Raw genomic sequence first — 27,488 nt, 5'->3', positions numbered from 1 at the left:
GATTGGCTTAAGCTATTTTTTTTTTCTGCAAACCTGCCTAAAAAAGCCTTTTGTCAATGTAATCTCTAAAATGATGCAGTTTAGCCCCACTTTGTCAGTGAAGACATAATCAGGGTTTAAAATAAATTTGCACATTTATCCCAGGTTAAGACATTCAACATTCAAGTTGTTATTTATTTATTTAGTGTCCACATGCTTCAGTTCTTTTTGCTGTGTGAGTGTCTAAAGTTTTCTTTCTTTCACATTCAGGAATAATTACTACTTTACCATTTGTAACATTACAAATGTCTCCATAGTCATCAAGACTCTTGCATTGGAAATGTGATGTCATTTGTGAGTCTGAAAACGAATAATAATAACCTTGTCTAAGCAGTGCATATAAAAATGTTGTTACTCTCGGGTGCTAAGGCTAATAGAAGTGTCTGAACTCGGTACTCGTTAAAATTCTCAGGAGTAGTGTAAACAGCAACTTAAATGGGATTTTAAAATGCTAATTGCATGGATCTATCCAGCAATGAACTGATGTGTTGCTTGATGTTTTACCAGAGTAAATAGCACCTAAGGCTAGACAGTTTGCACATTTTTCATCAGTACTTGTGGTACAAAGATATAAAAGGCTCAATTTAATTATTTCATTTTCTATGCCTCAAGTATCCACCCAATGGTACAATAAATCAATAGCATTTCCATGAATACTAATTGTGTTTGCAGGGATAGTAGGTGTAGCCAGTAGGTGGGAATTTGATCAGGTCTGCAAAACCAGCCGGCCGAAGCCTCTGCCTTTCCATCCATGCCCCACAGAGACTGACTGGCACTCCTTTGAAGTTGAGGTGCAAAATCAATTGAACACGTCTGGGAGTAAATGAACTTGTTTGGAGCTTAATTTCCAAGTGACTGAAGGCTTTTCACCAAGATATTTATGAGAACAGGTGGACCATTCAGTTTTTTCTTTTAGGGATATGCGTTTCATAACCGAGCCTCAGAATTCATTGACATTTATGGAATCACGAACTCTTAAAATGAATAAGTAAGTGTTTGCTTGCCTTTTCTTTTGGCCAGAATATGAAGTTTACATGAAATAAAACAATAAAATTGAAAGAGAAATATTATTCCAGTGAATAGGTCAATAATTAAACAAGCCTACGCTACCTATTTAATACTTAAAATGTTTGTTACTACTAGAGATTTTTCTTCCCCTAATTGAAATCCTAATTTGATACTTGATTGGTGCATTTTTACCTTTTATTTTATTATTAGTTTTTGCTGCTGTGTGTAATGAAATGTATTTTCTAAACAGAAACAGCTTTTTCAATCTGTGTAAGGTTATCAGTCAATTAGGCACAATACTTTGGATTTATTAAAAGCAAACTACACACTTGTTTTCATCCTTTGAATAGTTTTAGCTTTCAACAAGCCATCATCTATGCGTGTTATGTCTCTTGTTCCTGTTTTAGCCTTGCCGTGGTTTTTGATCAAAGCAAAAATGTCTGCTGGCCTGCTGCCCTTCAGGCACTCACTCTTTTTAAACTTTAATCTTAGAATATGAAGTAACTTCAACCCTTTTACATGATTTTGCACATGAAGAGTAGTTCTCTGTGAAGAAATGCACTCACAGGATTTTATTAATTGTATTAACTTAATAATATTTATACAATACACTGTTATCCATTAAAAACAGATATTTATTTAAAATGCACAATTAACACTTTAAAAAGAATATTTTGTATAAAATGTAATTTCCACTCATTGAATTAACAAAGGTAACCCTTGCTTGGCTACATGTTTATTGCTATAGTTTTAGATTTAAAAAAAAAAAAGCAAAATAAAAGCAAAAACAAAAACAAAACAAAACGTCATTAGGCTGTAATTGCTTCCATGCCCCTGGACTTTCGTCTGGAACATTTGACATCTACATTTTTCTCACATAACCTCAGAAGAATTGGTAATGGGTGCTGCTCTGCTAGCAGAAAAAAGGCAAAGGATACAGCAGCCCAAGAAAAGAGAAATAAAAAAAGTAACTTGATTAGGGGAAAAAGGAATCAGTAAGACGGAAGAAAGTCTAAGCTCTTTAACTGGTGCTCCTTTGCATATAAATGAGAGATTAGGCAGAAACTATATCTTACTGCCTGTTAGAATACATATGCCTAATTACAATATATTCATAAAGTGAGAGTGTAATTTCCACAAAGGAGATTACAAACGAAGCACAAGGTCAGGAAAAGCCCTTTCTGTTCTCTGCATACAATTAGGATGATGATGCTGATGCTGCACGGAAAATGACTCGCGCTCATTGGCTCTCCTCGGAGATTATGTATTTTAAGTATGAAGATGGGATAAAGGGAAAAAGAGTGAGTGCTGTTGAGTTATATGTTAATAATGTTAATGAAAACATGAAGGAAAGGACCGAGTTCATTTGAACTTTGTAAACCATTTGTGTTTAAGCAGCAACTGATGGCTAACCGGGTCTTATCGGAATTATAAAGAGTCTCACAAAAAATCTGTGTGTCATATATTTGACATATATATGTGTGCTTTAGGAAATCTTCCTTCCTTTGCTTTTGAAAACATTATGATCCAACTTTAAATGTTTAAGAACCGAGGGGAAAATACACTAACACCTGCAGATTTTTAGAAATCTTCAATTCACTTGTTTCATTTATCCTTATATGGATTTCTGGCATTTATACAAGTTTTGTCATGTGCATTTCAATGGCTAAATGCAGAAAATTTACATTCTAAATCACCTTAACACATAGGTTGTGATTTAGCTGTGTGTTTAGGGAACGTGGGCCATCTGTCAGTGAAATCCCCATATTATCAATCCACTTAATTCGAGTGTTTTTAGTAAAGGAAGCTTCCTATTTTTTTTGCTCTAGTGAAACATCAATAAGAACTGCTCCTGTACTGTAGCTGTCATTGAATTGTAAGAATAAACCTCCAGAGAAAGGTTTGATGAGTCATGTACTTCATTTTAAATGGCAAAGTTCTAACTCTAAAAGCACATTCATTATTTAACACTGGGTCATGGGAGCACGACATTACTGATTTGTTACAGGTCATGGATACAAATCAATAACCTGATGTGCGTCGTCAGTGGGGTATAGAAATGAGATTTCTCGAATTCAGCTGGGATCTTGTCCTTATTTATCATACAGATGAATAGATGACTCCTTTATATACATTCTGTCAGGTGTGTGCACGCATGTATGCATGTGCGTGAAAGATAGTGGGTGGTGGATACGTGTGTTTTACAAAAGCTTTATGTAACACTGAGTTCTGGTTCAGGGTCTGAACATTATTCAAGTTTTCTAACACTGAGTTCAATACAAGCTAATAAAATGTTACTGGGACTTGATATAAGATAAATTCTAAGTGAGAAAAATCCTATCAGTTATGCAGAGTTGTGAGGTACAGAAAAGCAAAAAATTGTTATAAGTAGAATGAGTAGAAAGGGCCTTTGCAGTCCAGTGTCTAAGCTGATCTCTACTGAGTTAAGTAAGCCAAGTTTTCCTACTTTGCTCTAGTTCCAAATAATGAGGAGAGCAATGATACGTGAATGTAAACATTACAATAAAATCCCATTGGCTCTTTCCGTCTGAAAGGAAAGACTTATTTGCTTATTGTTTCAAGTTGTTAATTAATGTACCCTCAAACCATTTTGTTAGAAGTGCAAAAAGTGAATTTTAAAACTACAAACAGCTACCACATCATTGCAATGACATGCACATGAAGGAATCAAATATTTCACAGCAGTCAATCCCATACTTCAATACTGTGGATTCCTCATGTATTGCAACTTAATTGATCAATCTCTTCTAAATCAAATGTCACCGAGGAATTTACTGAAAATTTCTTGTCCAATTACTAGCAAGTGAATGACTAAACGCTCTTATTTCTGGTAATACTCCACCACCGTCTTTTCATTAGAATTTTAATGGAAATCGCTTATCTATGTCCTGTCTTTCAGGTGTTCAAAGGACCTTACGTTAAGTAAAATAATCCCCAAAGCCAGCGCAATTACAGCTAATTCCATTTTAATTCAGCCAAAAGGTGACGTGACAGTGAGCATTTCAAATGTTGGCAGGTGGTTAAAAATGAAATTTTGGTTTCAATTATACGGACGGTGAGTGTGTGGGGATATAGTGTTTGGAGATTACAACGGACCTTATCCCATCAGTAACCATGATAGTATTTATTTATTATCATGGTGACTATATACTAATAGTTATTTAATAGTGTTTTTTGCATAGAATGTTATAGTATTGGTATTATTATTTAAGGTTTTACAATAATTAATTAAACGTATACACAATGATCACCCAATGGGGCTTCATACAAATCATGCTTAAGGTTAACATCATGGTCATATTATTCTTTCACAGACCCTACTGTATTTGTCAGATTTTGGTTATTGAACTTGCACACAAAGCTGTCTACTCTCATGTACATCTAAGTATGAGAACTGAAGGAGCTACAAGGATCCCTCATCCAGATTATTTTGCACTTAACACTTCAAAATGTTGAGCAAAGGCCAACGTGTACAGCAGTTAAAAAGAAATTTTCATTCCTGTCTGATGGCAAAACTTGAGGTGGTCATGAAAACGTAGTCTACTGCTTGTGTAAATGGGCACACAATGTCCATTTTGTGACTTTGAAACCAATTTATTCCAATAGGATGTACTCTGCTTGTGGTACTCAAAGTTTTCAAATGTGGTGGATTTCAAAGAAAATCCAGGCAACTGCTACATTTCACCCAAATAAATTTCTTTCTTTCTTTCTAAAGATTAACCAATCACTATTGAATTCAGACTTCTACACTAAACGAATATAAAATAAATAAAATAACAAATCGAATGAAGCCCAGAAAGAAAAGAAAAAAAAAACAGGAGTGCTGGTAAGTCCCAACTCAACTAATAATCTCAACAAATCTGCAAAATGCAACTGAAAGGCTGGTGGTGGAGGAAAGGGGGCTAACACACTAAGACACACATGACAATGCTTCTGTGTCTTATGAAACCAGTACACAGATTAGATTAGTCAAATACCCTCACTTGAAATTTTGAGATCATTCAGCACACAAAAAGAAAATTCAAATTTTCTTTTGATAAATTTTAATTTAGTTAAACAAGTGAAAAGGAAACTGCTTTGAACACTGTACTTAAAAACAAGTGGTGCTGACAAGAAGCCTTTTTCAAATTGCTGTGGTGGACATGTTTGAGTCCTGCACCAGTGACTGGGGTTCTCCTTTACTGTGTACAGATTTACTTCTGACTAGAGGGGTTAATCAACAATCCCTCTCTGGTTTCTCTCTTTCATCTCAGTCCTCTGTTGAGAGCTCAGGACTCATCTGGAGGGAATATTGGCAGAGTGTTTGTTCCTTGATTGGCTTTGCGGGAGTAATCCATACAGATGTGTCTCTTGTGCCCATGTGGATCAGACTTCTGGAAGGACCAAGACAGACTGAAGCCATCAGATCTCTCTGTAAACGGCCTCAGGGTCCAGGGAATGGCTCGCCATAAAGCAGAGTGATCATTGATCTTTACCAAGGCATTAAGTCTTGATGAAATACTCAGGACTTTCTATCAACACTTCCATGAGCTGTCCTGTTTTAATATTTTCTTTCTTTACAGTACAGCAATAAAAATAACACTATATACTTAAAAAGTAGCAAGAAAGGTTAATCACCCCCTGTTCTCTAACTGCTACAGAGAAACCACAGAGAAAATTACCAGTTAACATTAGTAATATTTTAATATTCCTTTACATATATATCTGTAAAGAAAAAACAAAAAAACATTCAGAAAGTGTGCGTGTGCTTGATGGGGGGTGTCTTCATACACCCTTCATTCACACATCTTGCCTTGGTCGAGGCTCCACTGGTGGTTTGGGGGCGTCTGCTCACCTACACCTCAGGGGGAGTGCGTTGATGTGTGTGCATGTTTGTCTTTGTGTGTCGTATGTGTGTGTGCCTGTGTGCATGGCTGGTCCTTGGTCTGGGGCTTGCTGAGCTTTAGCCCCTGTGGGACATGTTCATAGAGGGTGGAGTTACCGCTTCTCTCCGCTTGATTCCAATCCTCCTCCCTGGGATGTGGGTACTTGTTGGTTCTGGGGTTGGTTCTCTGGAGCTCTCGTCCTTTGGCCGTGGGCACCCCATCTGGGGCCACCAAACTTCTCCTGCTGGGATGGACGCACAGTTGTCACCAAGATGTGGCACCAAGATGGTCTTAGGTACTCTTGGGGACTGTGGATGGCCTGAATCTCCTGGATCTATCTCCATCTGAACAGTGCGTTCAGATCATAACTCTGATTGTAAAAGCTGCCAGACAAGACAGGAATAAAAAACATTCAACATGCAATGTGGAAAATCAGCATAATGTAAGTTGAGATCCAAAAGCTTAGTGACAAAACTGTACCTGATTTAAAATTGACCACCATCTTTTTGCTAGTGCTGTTCAATAATGCAAATTTTCGTGTTACTCAGATAACGAATTAACCTATAAATGCAGCTTATGTAGGGGAGAGCACCGTGTCATGATTTGTGAGATGAATCATCAATTCGCAAATTCTGAAGACATTTCAACAACCACCGAATCACTTTTATTTTTACTTTCCATAATAATTATTTAATACAGTAAAACACACCTGTCAGTTTTTCATGTATTTTGAAACAGATTTCTTCTAATGTAAATTTGTCTGTCTCTAAAGCACTTTGGGTCAGCTTTTGTTGTTTTAATGTGCTATAGGTTACAAATAAAACAGATGTGACAGTTAGCACAAAAAGTTATTTTTTTCTTAGAGTGTTTGAGGTATATTTTTTTCATTTTCACAGACTATATAAGGTGCTACGAGTCGGTCATGATGGGCTATCTTGCTGGAGCACCCATTTACTATTGTGCCACAGTTCTGATAGTGGGCACTCCTTTACACACTTTATGACATCTGATGAGTGAATTCACATTGTACTATGAATGTTAAGAAGACAGTGGGTTCTCTTACTTGGAAGAACTGCTGTTTGGTCTAAAAGTTGTAGCTATGAACCCAAATCTCATGACCACTGAGTCACAGGCTTGTTAATAAATATCTTTGCAGACATTAAGATGGTGCTTCTGCTCCACATCCAAGTTACAAATGTGTGTCTGCAGTTGGTCACACATTTGATTGCAACACAGGTCTGTGTGTTGCTCACATAACTGCATGTGTCACCCTAGAAAAAAGGAAAGAAACTCAAGGAAAAACTCATGTCAACAATGATGCTGACATATAGAAAAATAATCCCACTAATAAGGAAACTAGAATTATCTCATAAATCAGTTTTGGGGGGGGGAAATATGTTCTTCTTTCATGTTTTGTCAGCAACAGTGAAGAAGAGCAAAGAGTAAAGGAATTTCTCATGTTTGTGACCCTATATTTACAACAGCTTTTAATAGATATAATATTTCAGAAAAAAACTGTTTAACAGGGATCATGACCAGTGCACTTTGGACACAGTTTAAATAATTTAAAAGTCAAAGAATGATCTCATAGTTAGATGGTGTGAAAAGTCAAAGTAGTAGGAACCATATAATTGGTTTTATGAGTAGCATTTTGGGCAAACTGGAAATGAGCCATAGAAACTTGACTGATGCAAGTTAACAAGGCACTGCGATAGGCCAGGCATGACTATTAATAAACTGTGTGCAGAGAAAACCAGAAAAAAATTCAAAAACTGAAAAGTAACTGAAAATTGATAGTTCAGAAAATGGTCACAACTTACCTCTTAACAAATGCTGCAGACTGCTCCATTGTAATTTTAGCAGACAAAAGCAGGGGTTAAAATGTGCCAGAACAATCTGGAACAGTGTTCTGGCACTTTCTGTTAGTGTGTAATTAAATCTGGCAGCTATATACAAAATACTGTCAAGTGAGTTCATCTTGTGTGTGCTGCAGTCTTGTGGTACTTTCAGCTGATGCCATGAAGCTACTGGCTTAACAAGTTAGAAAGTAAAATCTTCCCATGATCTCATTGGACCAGCTACACATTTTATTGTGCTTCTCATTTCCGCTATGCATTAACACATGCGGATGTCAATAAAGTTGTAGTTATGGAAATTCTGCTTTAGGCATGATGATACAGCAGCAAAATGGTGGGGAGCATAAACTGTGTAACTGTGTTTAAAGTGGTAGGTGATTTCTAATGCAAAGTTTCACACAGCTTTACCAATATCAACAAACAAATTTCGTTTTGTGCAGTTCACTCTCAGAGAAAGATGAGATGTTTTTTGTTTTTAGAAGATAACTGTTCGCTAAATAACATTGTGAAAATCTTGATATTTGTTAACTCCAGTTTTTTAATCAGACAGTGGATTTCTACATCATGTGTTGTTGGTTATTTCGTTATACAAAATAACATTAAAAGTAAACTAAAGTAATAATTTTGTGTTATTCAAACAGTATTATGTTTGCAATTTAATGTCGTTAAGTGAATGCTAAGTAGATAAGATTGCAGTTCTATATTACAGTTTGCAGTGAGATAGTTGTGGTATTCATACTCATTCAACTCTCTGGTCCCATTAATGGTTCTCAAAACTGTGAGTGATTCTCAAACTGTGATGCTGGTTGTCTACATCCCACTTGAAGGACATGGACAATCAGGTGAAATAAAAGAAGTGGAAAAAATCATTAATGTTTTGTTTTGTTTTTTCTTAGAAAAAACAAGCTCTAGCCCAAAACCTGTTTGGGTTCTATGCCCTGAATTTCATTTTTTATTTGCTTAGATTACTTCTCCATAGTATGTACTTTCTGTTTAGTCTAGCTATGGTTCTCCAGCTACTGGAACAGTCAGCTACCTACCTGGTTCACCTGGTTCAAGTGTTTGGTCGAACATGCCCCTGAAGATGGGATTTTGAGCCAGAGCAAAATCACCACGGCATTAATTATTTATCTTGTACAATTACCTGTATATTTATTTATCACTCAAGGTTAGCTAGCTTCGGTCATGTAACAGCTTTCACTCCAAATGTGTGTAAAGACATTTTACACATTTTGCCCATTTTAGGAAAAGTAATGAAATATGAAATGATGGGGTTTTAATTCATCACAGTTACGGGATTTTTAAAATGCCAACGGGTCAAAATGACCCCCTTGGTGTTTTTAGTGCTAAGACTATCTGCACGAATGACCTTTCCTTAGTTTCAAAGGGATGTGAAGGGTAGCTCCCCTTAGGCCCATCCACTCAGTGTCCTCCACAGTTATGATGTTTACCACGACTGCTGCAGCACTAAACTACTGTGAATCAAATAATTAAATTGAACTTGCATAACTACAAACGTATTGGAGACATGGGTGTTTACATTTTTCATTACCAAGTTGTTTCATGAATCTTCAGCTTTTGTGTTTAAGTTTCTGTATTAGAGTTTTTGCAATTGTGATGTTTTCTTTTACTTTCTGCAGAAATATGTTGCCCAAGTCACAGTTTTCCTGAATCTAACAAAGTAGTCTTTAGTGCCTAAAAATATCCAAATTTGTTAAGTTCCTGTGAGACTTATTTGAATTGTCACTGTGTGTTAATTGTCGGTTTTAGGCCCAGTGACTAGTCGTTGCACACCCCCTCCCCAACCCCACGTTCACAGCATAAACAAATGTGAAGTTGTCTTTTGTATTTATTGGGCTCTATCTCCCTTTCATTCCTGTTAATCTCACTGACAAATGAAAAATTACTCTTGGAAAACCAAGGGTGAGTGATTAGAGATATTAATGGACTTTATATAGGATTCTAAAACATCACAAAATTAATTTACTACATCAGAGCACCTCATTTCACAGGATCTAAGACAGTCATGTCATTGGGTCGCAAAGACATATTGTTTGTTCTTGTTTTGTAAACTAACTTGGTAGATGTTTGAATGTGACAGACGTACATTAGTCACTGACTGTAAATAAATGCATGTAAAAGAAATAGAGGACCGAGGTGATTTTGTTAAAGAATGCATGCTTGAAATGCTGTTTGATTAAAAAAAAATTTAATCCTCTTCCTAACAACTGGGGTTCTTGCACATAAGTCTGTGTTTTTAAATGTGTCATCCGATTTTATTTTATTTTTTTACTTTGACAATCAGTTTGTTCCTCCTAATGACGTTCCATGTATTATTTTCTACTTCTGCTCTTTTAAAAATAAAAATGTTCTTGAGGAGAACCCAGTTAAAAGCATCCAATTCCAGTTTTATTGAACTGCACTGTTTATTCAGTTAATATTTATAATTGGTCCAAAATAAAAGTATAACATAGTATCAAGAGAGGTAGGGCCATGCTGGCAGTCCATTTCAAGAAGAAAAAGTCAGATGCCATTACTGAATTCATCATCAACTTTCCAACCTGGACGCGATCAGAATGCTGGATATGTTACCAATCTACCTGAGACATATAGATGCCCTGGTCATGCTGCACATGAAAAGGAAAGCTGATGCTGCTACACTGCAAGCCCTAATCCAAGCAGCAATGACCCTCCTGGGAGTGATAGAAAACTCCACCTGCTGATGTAACTGTCCACTACTCAGTGGAAAATCGTCTTGAAAAAGATGTTATCCTTTGCTGCTGAAACACAGACACAAAGGTAGTAACTGCTCCCCCTGTCATTATGCCCCGAGTAAAATATGTACACAGTAAACAGCGTGCTATAACTTCCGATACTGAGTGAACTTTTAGTTGTTTTTAGATGTTTCCAGTCACAGCACAACTATAGTAAGAGTTCACACTGCCACCAAGTTAGACTTGTTCAGATGGTTGTTGGTCTTGCCAGGGCTGCTGTTTGTTTTAAAAAGCTAATTATTTTTTTCATTAGATCGCAGCTGCTTAACTCATAATATTTTGAGAAAAAATAAGGTGAAAGGTGACATGAAGGAAATACAGGCATTTTTTTCTGGTGATTTGGTTGCAGTTAAGTCCCAATGCCCCTGGTACCGGGGGCACTGGTTCAAGAGTTATGTAACCCACCATGCCTTTTATGCAAATATCAACATGTAACATGTGTAGTATCCAAAGAAACCTTAGAATCTGGTAACGTAATTATGGAACGTAAATGCGCAAAAGTCCGCTAAACACAAACAACCAAGCCTGTCAGACTTCATATAATTGGGTAAACAATGGCTTGTTAACTCGCAGAGACCTCACAGATTCCAAAACACCAAGTTTCACCATGTTCCGACCTTTACTGAACCAGCTGCAAAAGAAGAGCACCAAAACACGTAGAGGCGCAGATGCACTAAGACAGAAATAGTTTTACCGTCTCAGTTTCCTCCGCTGTTTTCGCAGGTAGCCAATAGCCTGCATAGCTACTGATAATGGAAGGCTAACTAGACGCACATTGTACAAAAGGGTTAGGGTTGTGTATGGGATTTCCTATGCCCCCTGAATGCACCATCGGGGTGCATGTCCGCAACTTTAGTTCAGAGACAAACGGCAGCCAAACAACGGACAGTGTGTGCGTTCATAAGACCGTAAGTTAATGTTTTACTTCACTCAGTTGTGTTGGTGTTCAGCCATGAGTGTATTTGATGACTTACCAGCAGTTTCTGCTTCTGTTTATGTGACATTATGTACAAGTGGTAGTTCGCTAGCATAACAGATTTGTTTACTAATTAGCTTCTAGGAGAGAGATTCGTTGTTATCGTGTTGTTGATTCTGTGCTCCGTGTAACAGATGATAAACCAATGTACAGTTGCCTTCAGTGCATAGTTGTATGCGGTGTGTTAATGCATAATGTCTGACTTTAAGTTTATGTAACCAGGCTGAAGTATAATGTCAGCTTATTTAGCTATATACTGTACTTGAGTACACCTCAGTTGTATCTTTATGTTTATTATGTAATCTGATTCCTAATTGATTGTATTATTATGCTTTGTCTGCAGAAACCACACATACACACACACACACTCTCTCGCCCAGCTGCGGGCACATTCTCAATTGAAAATACAAAGAATGACAACTTTATTCCTGGACTCTGCCTGTTTGTTCCTCTCACATCTGAACATTTGCAAGTGTCCTGACCCGACACTCTGAAGTGATTGCTGCCAGCTCAGATTTCTTTAACCCTTCTGAACATTTGGTCCTTCGAGCCGGAGGTGAGCAACTGCTTCAGCCTTATATGTTCAGAATGGAAGGCCGATACCCATACAGAGAGTCTGACCGTCCGCACAGACATAGCAAGCTGCCATCATACCTCCAGAACTATGAAGTGGATGACCTCACTAAGAACCGACTCTCACATGATGATCAGGGCAAGCATTCTACTCATCCTGAAATTCTCCAATATATTCATCATATGAAAGAGGAACACAATCAACTCCGACTAGATGTGCAACGCCTGACAGAATTGATCTCTAGCTCACCTGTACTAGCTCCACAGCATGCCACATCACGGTCTGAGGATGGGACGTCAACCACACCTGCCCACACTAGTAAGCTGGTGCCAATCAAAGGTCAGAAGAGCCCACATCAGCCTGAAAGTGCTCCACAGGTGCCATTTGGGGATGAGTCTCAACATCCAAAGGACAGCCAGCATGGCCTGATTGAGGAGCTCACCCACAGTCTAAATGACGCAGATCTTGACAGGGAGCGCAGCGCACAGTCACCATCACCTTCAGTCGACTCATGCCCTGAATCTCAAGATTTTCTTTCACCAATGACACCAGGTGAGAGGCCCTCTCCACTTCCAGCGTCAGCAGCAAGGGGACGATCACCGTATCATGCAGGCCAAAGAAGGGTTGACGAGGTGTATGCTCGTCGCCACAGGAACTGCAGTCAGCCTGCCACTCCTCCTAGATTGCCAAGGCTAGGGGCCTGCTATGAAGATGATCCATACTACAGACAAGATGACAGGCATCCTACCCCTGGTCACCCAAGCTGCCCTGACAGTCACTATCGTTCTCCTTATGGATATGGGTATCAGGATTCGAGTTATCCGTACAGGCGCTGTGGTAACTATCCAGATGACCGCCGACAGTGTCCAACCGATCGCCTGCAACCAGGTGGGTGCCCTAAGACACCACTCTCTCTCGGCAGAGCCCAACCGATAGAGACTTATCGTGGACCTCAACCAACGATCCCCGACCTTGTGCACGAGGACCCACGTGAGTTTGCAAGATTAAAGCTAGCTCTAGATAACATACTTCCACTTGATGCTCCTGAACACTTCAAGTTCCAAATCTTGACAGATCACCTTAAGTGTGAAGATGCACTACTTGTAGCTGACTCATACAGTAACAGTCCATTCCCATTTGCTGACACCATGAGAGCACTTACAGAAATGTATGGGCAACCTCAATATCTGGCCTTAAAAAGGATTACCAAACTGATGGATGGACCCAACATTAGGAGTGGTGACATCAGAGCCTTCAAGTCTTTTGCACTACAAGTCCGTGCGCTAGTCGGTATGTTACACCAGTTGGGAGAACAAGGTCGGACAGAGTTGAGGTGTGGCTCACACGTATCTCGCCTCTTAGCTAAGCTACCTTATGATCTAAGAGCAAATTTCCAGAGATTTGTCAATCCCATCAACACTCCTATACCAACACTGCTTCATCTTGCTGAATGGCTTGAGTATGAGGTGCGTGTCCAGGTAATTGGAGACCAATATTGCGGCCACAGGGAGAGGCAAGTTTCACGAAAGGAAAGATGTCCTGAGCATAAGTTTCAGAAGGTTGCCACCATTCTCCATGGTAGTGAGCCCAGGAGAAAGATGGAAGGTGACATGTCAGCGGCACAAGAAAGGCCCAAGAAGTACTGTCCATTCTGTAATACAGTGCAGCATTACCTGAATCAGTGCAGTAACTTCAAACTCTTGTCGAAGGAGCAGAAGACAGAGTGGATCAAGGTGAATAAGAGGTGCTGGCGATGCGCCCGTGATCATCAAGCAGCTAAGTGTAACCTCAAAGCCAAGTGTAAACCATGTGGGCGCCGACATCTTGAAGTTCTTCATGATGTCAATACCAGCCCAGATGCTACAGCCTCTGATTCAACCAGTGCACCAGAGGAAAGCACATGCTTAGTAAGTTCCACCTCTGAGACACTGTACGTAGACCGGCAAACCAATAGCAGTCAGGTGTTACTCAAGCTAAGTCGTGTCATCATTAGGAGCAGTACAAAGATGGTTGAAACCTATGCTATACTGGATGATGGATCAGAGCGTACCATACTTCTGCACGAAGCGGCTGATTGCTTGGGGCTGCACGGGGAAGCTGAGGACCTAGCACTCCGCACTGTCCGTCAAGATAGCTGTACCATCCATGGTGCTGCTGTGTCATTCTCCATTTCTCCTGCCTCACAGCCGAACAAGTCCTTCCAGATCCACCGAGCCTTCACAGCAAAGGAACTTGGCCTAGCACGCCATAGTTACCCGATAAAAGCATTACAGGAGCGGTACCGTCACCTTAAGCACCTGCCACTGCCAGACATAAAGGAGGTACAGCCCCTTCTACTTATTGGGTCAGATAATCCACATCTTCTCACTCCTGTGGAGCCAGTATGTCTAGGTCCTCCAGGTGGACCTGCAGCTGTGCACACCCGACTTGGATGGACTTTACAGGGTCCATCGAAATTCCTACGTCAGCGGCTAACCCCACAGCAGTGTCTCTTCACCTCTGGGGCCTCACCAGAAGCTGAGCTCTTCAGCCATGTGGAGAGACTCTGGAAGATGGATACCTTGCCATACCGGAGTGAGCGGCTCATTACTAGGTCCCGACAAGACGCTGAGGCCATTCAGAGACTTGAGGAAAGGACAATTCGAGTAACAATTGATGGAGTAAATCGCTACGCCACTCCACTACTGTGGAAGAAGAATCTTCACCCTCTTCGTGCTACACCAGAGGCAGTTTTGGCCCAGCTTCGTGGTACAGAGAAACGACTTGCAAGAGAACCACAGAAGGCAGCTGCCTACTCTCGGGAAATCCAAAAACTGCTGCAGGCTGGCTTCGTCACAGCTGTTGCACCGGAAGAGGCCGCAGTGAGTAACTGTTCGTGGTTTATCCCCCATCACATGGTGCACCACAACGGGAAGGACAGGATAGTGTTCAACTGTTCCTTCACCTACAAGGGTCAGAGCCTGAACGACTGCCTTCTTCCAGGGCCTACACTGGGAGCTAGCCTGTTGGGAGTCCTTCTCAGGTTCAGGGAACACCCAGTCGCCTTCAGCAGTGACATAAAAGGGATGTTCCATCAGGTCCGTCTGCTAGATGAGGACAAACCCTTTCTCTGTTTCCTGTGGCGAGACATGAAGGTAGACGAAAAACCCACCATCTACCAATAACAGGTGCTTCCCTTTGGGACTACATGCAGTCCGTGCTGCGCTACCTTTGCACTTCAAGATCATGTCCAGAAACACACTGAGCCAGGAGAGGATGCTCGACTGTCCATAGAACGTAATTTCTATGTTGACAACTGTTTGCAGAGCCTCCCATCAGAAGGCCAAGCCAAGGAGTTGGTGGATCGCCTGCAGTCTCTCCTCTTGGAGGGTGGATTTGAACTACGACAATGGGCTAGCAATGTCCACACGGTCATCAGCCACCTACCAGTTGAATCCCAGTCAGAGGGTAGCGTTCTCTGGCTCTCCCAGGAGTCAGCCGATCCGCAAGAGCGCACTCTAGGACTCGTATGGCACTGTAAGACTGATGCACTCCGGTACAAGCATCAGCAGAGTGTCAGTTCAGAGCCAACAATGCGCAACATTTATCGGCTGCTCGCCCAGCAGTATGATCCTCTCGGGTTTCTTATTCCATATACAACCAGGGCAAAGGTCATCGTGCAACACCTCTGGGACAAGAAAAGAGGATGGGATGATCCTCACTTACCTGAGAATCTGCTCCACGCCTGGCGTTTGTGGGAAAGTGAACTCAGCCAGCTCTCACAGATAACGCTGCCGAGATGCTACACTGACTCACGCTCGGATTGTAGTCACAGCCATCGAAGCCTTCATGTGTTCTGTGATGCCTCTGAGCGTGCCTATGGGTCTGTGGCATATCTACGGACCGACCAAGGAGACGGAAAGGTCCAGGTGGCTTTCTTGGCTGCAAGGTCGAGAGTTGCACCCAAGAAGCAACTCTCAATTCCAAGGCTAGAGTTGTGTGGAGCCCTTACAGGAGCACAGCTGGCTTCTGTTCTGAAGAAAGAACTGAACCTTGACATCCAAGATGTGGTGTTCTGGACAGACTCGACCACAGTGCTTAACTGGCTCCATTCAGATTCATGCAGATATAAAGTCTTTGTGGGAACCAGAGTTGCAGAGGTACAAGAACTCTCTGCTGCAGCATCTTGGCGGTACGTGGACTCAGGAACCAATCCAGCAGACGATATCACAAGAGGGAAAACCGTGGCTCAGCTTGCTGGTGCGAATCGCTGGAGCCGGGGGCCACCATTTCTTCAGCTGCCACCCAGCCTTTGGCCACAAGCACCGGTGGGAGAAGCTAAGGAGGAAGTGGAGGAGCTGAAGAAGCCAGTGTTCTGTGGTCTGCTTACTGGATCCGCTAGTCCAGCGATACCTGACATCAAACAGTTCAGCACATATGAGGAACTCCTGAAAGCCACTGCTCGAGTGATGCACCGGGCGGCTAATGACACCAGTCACCCTGATGCTGATGACTTTAAAAGGGCAGAGCTGGCCCTGCTTAGACATTCTCAGATGGAGAGCTTCCCGAGAGAATTCACATTACTTAAATCAGAGAAGCTGATTCCATCCATTAGCAGGCTAATTACCCTCGCTCCTGAGTATGACAAGGCTTCTGACTTGATTAGAGTTGGAGGTCAACTCCGCAGATGCGAAGGCCTGAGCCCTGAGGTACTACACCCTGTACTTCTAGAGCCTGCTCACCCAGTTACGAAGCTTCTAATCCAGCGATGTGACAATAAGCTCAACCACCCGGGAGCTGAACGTGTTTTCGCTGAGTTGCGCCGGAAATACTGGATCTTAAGGGGGAGAGAAGCAGTCAGAAGACATCAGCATTACTGTCCCGAATGCAAGAAGTGGAGAGGTCAACCAGAGGTCCCGAAAATGGCAGATTTGCCACCCTCATGTTTGAGGCTCTTCTGACCTGCTTTCTATTCGACTGGAATGGACTGCTTCGGCCCTATGCTCATTAAAGTGGGTCGGCGCACAGAAAAGAGGTGGGGCATCCTTTTCAAGTGTCTTACTACTCGAGCAGTTCACCTGGATCTGCTGGTAAACATGGATGTTGACTCCTTCTTGATGTCACTCAGACGGTTCATAGCCCGTAGAGGGAAGCCGTTTGAACTCCGTTCGGACCAGGGTACTAACTTTCGAGGTGCAAGTAAGGAACTACAAGAAGCATTCATCGCCCTAACGCCAGATCTTAGACAGCAACTGGCAGCAGAACAGATCCGATTCTGTTTCAATCCCCCTAGTGCTCCACACTTTGGAGGGTCTTGGGAGAGAGAGGTGCGATCTGTGAAAACCGCTCTGCGCACCACGTTGGGAGCGCAGATAGTGTCAGAGGAAGTGCTGAGGACTGTCCTGCTTGAGGTGGAGAGTATACTCAACTCCAGGCCTTTGGGTTATGTTTCTTCAGACATCGCAGACCCAGATCCCATCACGCCCTACTCTTTGTTGATGGGGCGGCCAGATTGCTCTCTACCCCAAGTGTTCTATCCAGAATCCGAGCTGCTCAGTCGTAAGAGATGGAGACACACTCAAGTCCTGGCTGACCAATTCTGGAAGCACTTCATACGGCATTTTATGCCCACCTTGCAACCACGGCAGAAATGGCACAAGGACACAGACAACATTGCAGTTGGATCTGTGGTTCTCATTGTTGATCAGCAGACCCCACGAGCGCTCTGGCAAGTAGGAACTGTGAAAACTATCCTACCGGGGGCCGATGATCGTGTCAGAGCTGCAGTCGTTCGAGTAAAGGACCGAACTTACACTCGCCCGGTGGCCCGGCTCATCAGGTTGCCTGTTCTACCCCGGGATTCTGCTTAGGTGCAGAGGACATTCCATCAAGGTCAAATTTGTACACCAAATTTGGGGGCGGCTGTACAAAAGGGTTAGGGTTGTGTATGGGATTTCCTATGCCCCCTGAATGCACCATCGGGGTGCATGTCCGCAACTTTAGTTCAGAGACAAACGGCAGCCAAACAACGGACAGTGTGTGCGTTCATAAGACCGTAAGTTAATGTTTTACTTCACTCAGTTGTGTTGGTGTTCAGCCATGAGTGTATTTGATGACTTACCAGCAGTTTCTGCTTCTGTTTATGTGACATTATGTACAAGTGGTAGTTCGCTAGCATAACAGATTTGTTTACTAATTAGCTTCTAGGAGAGAGATTCGTTGTTATCGTGTTGTTGATTCTGTGCTCCGTGTAACAGATGATAAACCAATGTACAGTTGCCTTCAGTGCATAGTTGTATGCGGTGTGTTAATGCATAATGTCTGACTTTAAGTTTATGTAACCAGGCTGAAGTATAATGTCAGCTTATTTAGCTATATACTGTACTTGAGTACACCTCAGTTGTATCTTTATGTTTATTATGTAATCTGATTCCTAATTGATTGTATTATTATGCTTTGTCTGCAGAAACCACACATACACACACACACTCTCTCGCCCAGCTGCAGGCACATTCTCAATTGAAAATACAAAGAATGACAACTTTATTCCTGGACTCTGCCTGTTTGTTCCTCTCACATCTGAACATTTGCAAGTGTCCTGACCCGACACTCTGAAGTGATTGCTGCCAGCTCAGATTTCTTTAACCCTTCTGAACACACATGTTATAAATTTTGGGCGACGTGGGGTCTGGCCTTGCAACTTCTGACTGGTTGAAGTGATGTGAATGCAGCATTGTTACCTTGATTCTATTGGCTCAAATGATTAAAAAGAGGCGCCAATCATACAAATTGGCCAAAAGAAGACGGAGCTACGGGCCCTCAGACTTTTAAGCACCAGAGGCCATTTAAAAACTCCATGCACAGGGCAGAAAGAGCCCGTCACCTGTGAATGTGTGCTTGATTCTTCACAAATATTCAGAAAATAGGCATTTTTAGGCATGTTAATGAAATTAAATAATTTCTGCTGTTTAATACCTAAAAAAATTCAGCTCACATATAGTTTCCAATGTGTGCCAAAATTGGACAGGGCTGGACAACGCCTGAATATTTATTTATCAAAAATGCTGTCATTTTTCACTGTTTCACTTTAGAAACATAAATCTTTGCACAGATGATGTTTATATATTGATTACTGAATTTGTGGGTTAAAATGTAAACTAAAGCATATTCTTGAGTCATATTTTAGTCATATGCTAAAAATAAATAAATAAATAAATTAGGTAAGGAAAAGATCTACTTACTTTTTCTGTGTTCCAGCCTCAGTAACTATGACACAGTAACATCTGCAATTTTTACACCTCTGATGAAATTTCACAAGTGTTAGCTTTATTTTGATGCCAAGATTGTTTACACAGAATTTATAATTGCAGAGAAATACTGTGTTCATTTTGGGCATGTCATTTTTTCAAGCGGGAAGCTCAAAAAGGGCCTGTCAAAACATAGTATTACCATTGTTCAAGTGAGTTAGTTTAGTGGAAGAACTCTAAGTTTTGAAAGCAGAATAATTACATGATTATTCCCTCTCATTTTTCACAGTTAGTGTGGACTTAATACTTTTAGAGGGGGAGGCCACTGGTATTTTTTTCCTTTCTCATCTTTTTTGACTGTTGGTCATCTGGCCAGGGTCAGTGTCAGTACTGGTAACATGAGTCTATATCCAGACCGTGCAGAGGTTGCACAGGTTGCCCAACTCCTCCAGGATTGCAAGAAGATTGGCTATGTCTCCCAGCACAGTCTCAAGAGCATGGAAGTGATTCCAAGAATCAGGCAGTTACTCTATGAGTAAAAAAAGCTGTAAAAGGTCAGAAGGACCAGTATCTGCTTCTTTGTGCAAGGAGAAACTGCATAGGTTCTGGTCACAGCCCTACAAAATGGCCTCTAGTACCCAACTGGTGTGAATGTCTCCAAACAATAAGAAACAGACTTGACAGTGGGCTGAGTGCAGAACGTCCTCTAGTGGGCCCTGTGCTCACTACGCAGCACCATGGAGTGACTGACTGGCTGAGAGCGGGTTCACCCTGAGCATATGTGACTGATGTAAAATGGTCTGGAGAAAGTGTGTAGATTGTTATGCTGCTTGTAACATCATTCAGCATGCCCAGTTCGGTGGTGGGTTACTGATGATCTAGGGTCATGGTGGAACATACTGACCTCTACACGCTAGACAATTGCACGTTGACTGTCATTAGGTATCGGGATGACCCATGGACACCATTACCAGACCCAGCACTGGTGTAGTGGCTACTGCATCTTCTCTACATCATATATGTTGGCCTAGGTGTTTAGCAAGTAAAAACTCATCTGTTGGGATCCTAAATACCTGAAGCTCACTTAGTGCCAGCTGGGTTTCACCCAAATTCACGCAGATAGCAACTGATCTCAGAGCAGCTTGTCTCACACGCTGGCCTCACAGCTTGCAGACATGTCCATAAAATGGAGGCAGCTACAGTTCTCTATGAGTAAAAGACAAGCGGCGCTTTCAGCGACAATAGCTAACTGGAGCCACGTGACGGCAGTTATGAATAGAATATAAATATCCTTTATTGTTGCTCATTGGGGAAATTCATACAAAGGATGGGTAAGGAGCTTCACAAAAGCCCTTTCTTACATGAGAGGAAAAAGAGCACTTTACTTTGGTATGTTTTTAATTTGTCTATTTTTAGATTTGACATCCACTTTCATGAGTAAATCATATATGTTTTTACTATTTCTTTTCCATATGGGCAGGAAACATGCATATCAACGTATTTTGTTTCTTCTAAAATCAATGTGTCAGTGAATTATTCTAAATGAATTGGCTCATGCTTACTGTCTGCAATCTTCATACTCCCACACTTTTTGTCAACATAAGGACACAAGTTTTTCCTGAAGGGGCGGAATCATGATAGTTTTATATATATTAAAAGAAGCAGCAATAAGGCTGCTATAACCGAAGTAGTATAATTTATTTGTGACACAAGCAGTGTGGGTGAATGTGTTTTAATAAATGTGGTTTCATGTATTAAGCGTTTATAGCTAATAATATCTTTAGATTTTTTTCTGTTCGGTCTTTGTGCTGGTACAGTAAACCTAACTGTGAAAGGGTTATTAATTAAAATATGTTATATCAGAAGGTATAAAGTTTTCATGTTTTCTGTAAATATTTCATATATTTTACATTTCATTTGTTTTTGTTATTACTTTACTTACTTTTCATGAACCCACTGTTTCTGAATGGGGTTTTTTATACATAAAACAAAAAGGTTGACGTGAGTTTTGCAGAGATTTGAATTTATCAAAGAGAATTTCAAAAGTTTAAAAACAAATTTATAAAACAAAAAGTATGTGAAATCTTTTCAGGAATGGTATGAATGTGTCATTGGTGAGTTTATCACTTGTCCACAAAGCAAACCTTGAAAGCAAACTCATATGCCCACTCCTCTAGTCCAGCCCTCCAGTCTTCCCCAGCTGATTCACCTTTCTGTTTATTTTCTCTCTGTCTTTAAGAATGTGTGTGATTAACCAGTTCTCTGCTTGCAGGGGTGGGATCCCCCTGGGTTTCCTGACCTTAGTTCTTTTACACCTGGACTTGATGAGTACACCTGTGTGTCATCAGCTCATCCTGCTTCCCTTACTTAAACTGACAGAAGTTCATCAGAAGATGTCTGATCCTTTAACTAACACCATTAGTGCAGTTGGCTCCTCCCCAATGTATGTATGCTATGTTTTGGTCCTGTGACTGGCACTTATTTCTCTTTCTGTGTAGGACAACCTGTATGGAGAGAAATATGTCTGAAAAGGGTTACAAATGTGTAAGGTATGATCCACAAGCATAAACTAAGATTTACGAATGTATGCAGTCATTTGTGTGTAACTTTTGAGAGATGTTACTTGGAATTTGAAATTTTTATGCACACAAAGATACAATTATACCATTTGTGAAGCTGAACTTAATAAGTTGTGTATAAATGATGAGTATTTATTCATGTTTTGATGTAAAGATTTGTAAGACAGTTTCACGTGTAGTAAAATTGCTTTGCATTTATGTGTGGATTTAAGCACATACTTGTGAGACCTCAAACGTTATTAAAAAAAGATGTCAATCTCAGTTTGCTCTTGTGGAGCATACTGTTTGCATTTGTAACGATTTTGAGATGAATGTCTCAAAAACATAGAACATAAACTGGGTTTCTGGGAGAGTTTTGAGAGAGGACCCATTGTGGAAGGACCATACTTTGGAATTTTGTGTTTGTGGACCTGGACCTGCACTAACTAGAATATTTTTGCCTCAATGTTCTGTTGCACTTTTTTTTTCTAAATAAACTTGTAAACTTTTATTCATTTACACTGAAAAATGTGCTGCAAGTAGCAATCGTGTAAAAGGAATACACCTATTCACTGGGCCATGCTCAAAGGCTACACAAAAATAATCAAAGATAATCTACACCACATCACGAACCACAGTTAAGACCATGTGTGTGGTGTGCTCATAGAGCAATTTAGCCACATCGATAAAAGTGTGAAAAATACTTGCCACAGTGTACAAAGAGGAAGACAGGCATCTCCGAAAACGTTAGAGCACTTATGCAAGTATGTGATGTCTTGATAAATCGAGCAGATATGTGAAGTTTACACTGCACCATTCTCGCATGAAAATATCTTAAATGTTTATTTTGTGACCCAGAAAGAGTAATATTTCAAACTCCGCCACTCTGTGTTCCTCCGCCCCCTCCTCGTTTGAGTTTTGGACGAAATGGATTCTGGGATATTGCATTTCGTCATTTCGAGCTGATTGGAGACCAAAACAGCCAATGAGATTTTTTTGCATCCAAGTCTGTGATTGGCTGGTTTTGTGGCACAAATATAACGGTGTACAGAAAGAGTTGAGCGCGCACGGGCAGAAATGTTGAGAGCGCAAGCAACACATTGCGAGCGAGCGCAAATGCAAAAACTGAGCGACAGGGACTGCTATTGTGTGTGTGTGTGTGTGTGTGTGTGTGTGTGGATAATAGCAAACACTGAAATACATTTTTTGCACGCAGCACTGAATTTTGTTCACTCAAATTTAGCTTTTCTTCGCTCAAAATAAATTTCTCCTCAAAATACAACACTTGCATCTGCAAAATTTTTTTACGTGCGCTCAACTTTTTTTTGCGTGTGCTCAGAATAGTGGCACAAAAATAACGCCATAGTAGATGTTTATACTTTTCATTTCAAATCAGCATCAGAATGACTTATGTCAACAGGCCAGATGAAGCTGAAGTGGCACAGTGACCTCTTTAGAAGGGCCTGGATCCCAAATACCAGCACATAGTGCTGATGCTGCAGAATAGACTTTTTGTCCTGAATTGTTTAAACTCTGTCTTAAAAAGAGAACCTTCATTTAACTGACTTAGATTAAAATCAAGACCTCTGGTATTTTGAAAAACCATACACAAAAATGACACTGACGATTTGGCTTTTTTTTTTTAGCTGTGTCAGTGTTTTGAAACTGAAGATTTTCAGGACAGTTTCAGCCTTACAGAGGTACTCTCTTGTTTGCATTTGAAACAGTACGTGTTGAAGCATTTTTAGTGACACCCTCAGTATTCAGCTTTGACCTACAGTAGTGACCTCTAGGGATGTAATAACTCAAATGCCTCAGATTTGTGGTTTAAGGTCATAGTAAGAGGGAATAGTAAAGGTACAATTTCTTCTGACAGACTCTTAATCTGTCATAGTTATTGCAGTGGCTATTGCATGACAGTTCCTGTTCACTTATCATCTTCTCCACTGACCTTCATGATTCATTTGGCCAGCCAAGTCTTTTACTGGGTAGATAAAATTAATATATGCCCTGCTGTTTATTTAAATTCTGACCATTAAGAAGAGTGTTATAGACAAAATGCATATAATCTATCCGATTGTTAAGTGATGACGTGACGAATCCTACTTCCGGGCCTAAAGTAGTCTGCGTTTAATATGGCTTTTGTGTTGTTAACATGTTTAATGTTATGTATTTTCTTCTATTTAATCTCAAAAAGCTCCTAAAGCAGTCAGTGATCACTGTTGACCTCCCTCGGCTTTTATTATCGCTAATCATTTATTTAATCTCAGTTTTTAAAACCTTAGGATGTAACTACAGCCCAGCCCATGCAGCAGTATATGAATGACTAACCTCATATTGTGGATGGATTATCTCAGTTGTTCTCCTGGCTGAAGTTTGGTCCTTTTACAGCATCCTGCCATATCTGCTCGATTTATCAAGACATCACATTTGTTCCTGACCACCGAGAACACTCGCGTTAACTTTTATCGAGTGGAAAAAAAGTTAGCTTGTTTATATTATGCTAACATAGCTGTGTCGCTAGCGGTCACGTAGCACATCATTATATACCAGCTAGCCCAACTTCAGTAACCCTACAAACGTCACTGCTGTTTAGTTTTCTGTCTTCATTTATGTTGGAAGTGATAACAGAGCTGTACGTTTTAATTTGTTTCCAAAACCCCGCAGTCAGGACATGCTATATTGTATTTAGATAGAAGCTAGCGAGCTAACTCCCTGCTAACTTCTAACTCCGTTAAATGTCATAAATTCCATTTTCATGGATGCCTGGATGTTAAACTCAATTGTTACACCTGGTAGAGCAGAACGCTGATCAATTTATTAAAGACTTCCTCCCCTCCCTCCTTTTCCTCCCCATCCCCGGCTACCTCCCTCTTCCCGCTCCACCACACTCACCCACACAGGTAGGGCCTTGGGGTGCGGGTGTGTCACAAGGGTGCAGGGGAGACATTCCCCCCCCCTCTGTCCCCTTCTGGCCACCTGTGCCTCAATTTTATCTCACAACTTAGACATCCACATTACTTACACTCTCATAACACACACATATATATATAGGGCCTTGAGGGTGGGCACGTTAACGGCGTCCAGTGGACGGTCTGTGTACTCAAACCTACCTCTGGCGCTGGTGCCCACCTCTCAATTTTAAATCCATGTAGACATTGAGGGTTCTCGGGAGGGGCCGTGCTAACACCTGCTGCTCTCTGGCAGCAGCACCCTTGTTTTAAATGCACTTTAGAACAATATGCAGCAACACTACACATGAGCGGGAGGAGGGAGGTATGGGGTCTTCACACACTCCCGTTCTCTGCTAGCCATTGGGGGGGGCTGGGAGGAGATGTTAGCTGTCCGATTGGCCTCCCTGCTGCTGCGGAGCCTGGGACGGTCTGCTTGCCTCCACCCCGGGGGGAAGGGTAACATCTCTTGGGTCTGGGTTCTGTTTCCCCATCTGGGGGCGAGGATACCTGGACCCGGGGTATAGAGTATGTTTGGGGAGTGTGATTGTGTGTACATGTCCATTTATGTCAATCCTTACGTTGGGTGAGTGCTGAGTGTTTGTATATGTGTGCATGAGGGTGGGAATGCATGTTTGTGTCTGTGTGTGCCTGTTTGTCTGTGTCTATATGTCAGGTCGGGTCTTAGACTCCACCTCTCTGGGAACTCCCAGGCCCTCCAAGGCCTATCTCCCCTCACCACACTCCCTGCCGGTGACTGATGCCCTCAGGGGTCGGTGCATTGGTGGTTCTTGGTGTCCGGGGCTGGGCACTCAGGTATGTACCGGCTCACTCCCGGTGGCTACCTGGCGGGGCCTGGCGCCTGTTGCTCGGTCAGGCCTCCTCCGGGGTGCGGGCCCTTGGGCCTCCGGCCTCTGGGCCTCCGGCCTCTGGGCCTGCGGCTCGGTTCACTCTGGCACAGCTGGCTGCTGGCAGAGCCGGCGGGCACGCCGGTGCAGCCCCCTCTAGCTTCTGCTCGGTGGCTACTGGGTGACACCTCGTCTGGGGATCCTCAGCCCTTCCCATGAGGGTGGCACGGATGCCCCTCCGGTGGTGCTCCTTGGGCTCTCGCACTCTGAGGCCTCTGGATGTCTGGGGCTTGGATCTCCTCCATGCCTGCTTCATGCCCTGGGGGAAGGGGCTATGGCTCGCTACATCCTCTTGCAGACCATTACATGTGGAAACCATTTGAATACAAGCGCGCTGATCCACACAGGTATGCACACGGGTGTTCACTGCTCGTAGACTTAAATTACACCTTTCTTGGCTGCTACTTCAAAGCACATTGTGCGCTGTCTGTCCTGCGTGCTGCACAACAACATTGAATATTTAGTATTTACTGCTGTTTACACTTAGCTAGATTAATGCGATGGTGTTGTGTTTAGTATGTTGCTTTGGGGGTTGTTTTTTTTTGCTTGTTTTCTATTCTTCTCTCAACAGGTGATCCAGGAGATTTTTTCTCCCCCCCCCCTTTCTCACTGTCCCTCTCCCCTTCTGTTTTTCTTTTCCTTCCTCTTTCTTTCTCCCTTTCCTATCCCTCACTCATGTCTGTCCCGTCTGTAACATCTGAAAATAAAATATAATAAATAATAAAAACAAAGTTCGATCAAATGGACCAATACGGCAATGCCATGATGATCCATTTGGCAAAGTAAATCCATTGAGTATCCTTGTTGGTCTTCAGACAACAATTCTGATGGCTAAAGAACCAAATGGGACAGGCAAAAAAAAAAAAAAAAAAGATGATAGACTTTAGACAGTTTTTCAACTCTCAGTAATGCCATAGTGATCGTTTGATATATGAACCTGCAGCGGAGTTTAGGTCCAGACACGGCTAGTGATGTCAGACTCAACAACCGGATAGCTTTTGGGAGGTATTCAGAAATTTCCATATAATACAAGAAAACCCACTACAGTTATGTAGTGCACTTTCAACCGGTGTTAAAGGCCAGAACAAACTGAACGAGTTACAATTAAGAGTATCTGTAAATGATTAATTGATTGTAATTTGTGTGTCACTTAGGCGCACAGTCAGTCTGTGGGAGCCACGATTGTTTATTTCACTCAGTAACTTGTAAATCAATTTATAAGTTTTATGTTATGTATTTTTCTAGATGTTTGGTTGTTGGTTGTCTCTCTCCATTAAAATCGAATTGCCATAAAAATGTGAGACTCTTCATTTCTTTCTAAGTGAACAAAAATACAAATTCAGCAGGGGGTCAAATTATTATTTTCCTCGCTGCTCAAAAAAAAATTTAAGGATGACTTTTTTAGCCGAGTTTGGGGGTTGTTTCAGTTTAGCTGCTTTGGTGTTAATGAAATAAACAACAGGTAAACCAGGGGCAACAACGAGACAACCCCCAAAACAGAAATGGTTCTACAGATGGAAGTCGCTGACAGTTTTCCTCTCCTTGTCTTTTTTTACTGTATTTCCCTAGTTTTGCATTTGGCTAGAATCAGTGACTTAATTGTTGCATGATGATATTTGTAGACCCTACAGAGGTTGCAGAAGTGGTCAAAGTCCTTCAGGATGGCGAATCAATATGTGCCATTGCCAGAAGGTTTGCTCTGTCTTCCAGCACAGTCAGAAGAGCATCGAGA

The 27,488-nt window shown here is 41.6% G+C and overlaps 1 protein-coding gene across 1 annotated transcript; it reads left to right on the top strand.

Annotated features, from left to right (window-relative positions):
• Positions 1-16,715: 16,715 nt before the first annotated feature.
• On the top strand, positions 16,716-17,962 carry LOC113028619 (uncharacterized). Its single transcript, XM_026179082.1, has one exon. The coding sequence runs from the start codon at positions 17,075-17,077 to the stop codon at positions 17,960-17,962; it is 888 nt and encodes a 295-aa protein (XP_026034867.1). The 5' UTR covers positions 16,716-17,074.
• Positions 17,963-27,488: the final 9,526 nt, after the last annotated feature.

Source organism: Astatotilapia calliptera, chromosome 1, assembly GCF_900246225.1.
Source record: "Astatotilapia calliptera chromosome 1, fAstCal1.2, whole genome shotgun sequence".
NCBI classification, from domain to species: Eukaryota; Metazoa; Chordata; class Actinopteri; order Cichliformes; family Cichlidae; genus Astatotilapia; species Astatotilapia calliptera.
Note: the sequence above shows the minus strand (reverse complement) of the source record. Positions and strands in the feature narration are given on the sequence as shown.

Excerpts from the sequence above, each read along its gene's own strand:
- LOC113028619 (XM_026179082.1), top strand. The coding sequence starts at position 17,075 with ATGGACTGCTTCGGCCCTATGCTCATTAAAGTGGGTCGGCGCACAGAA.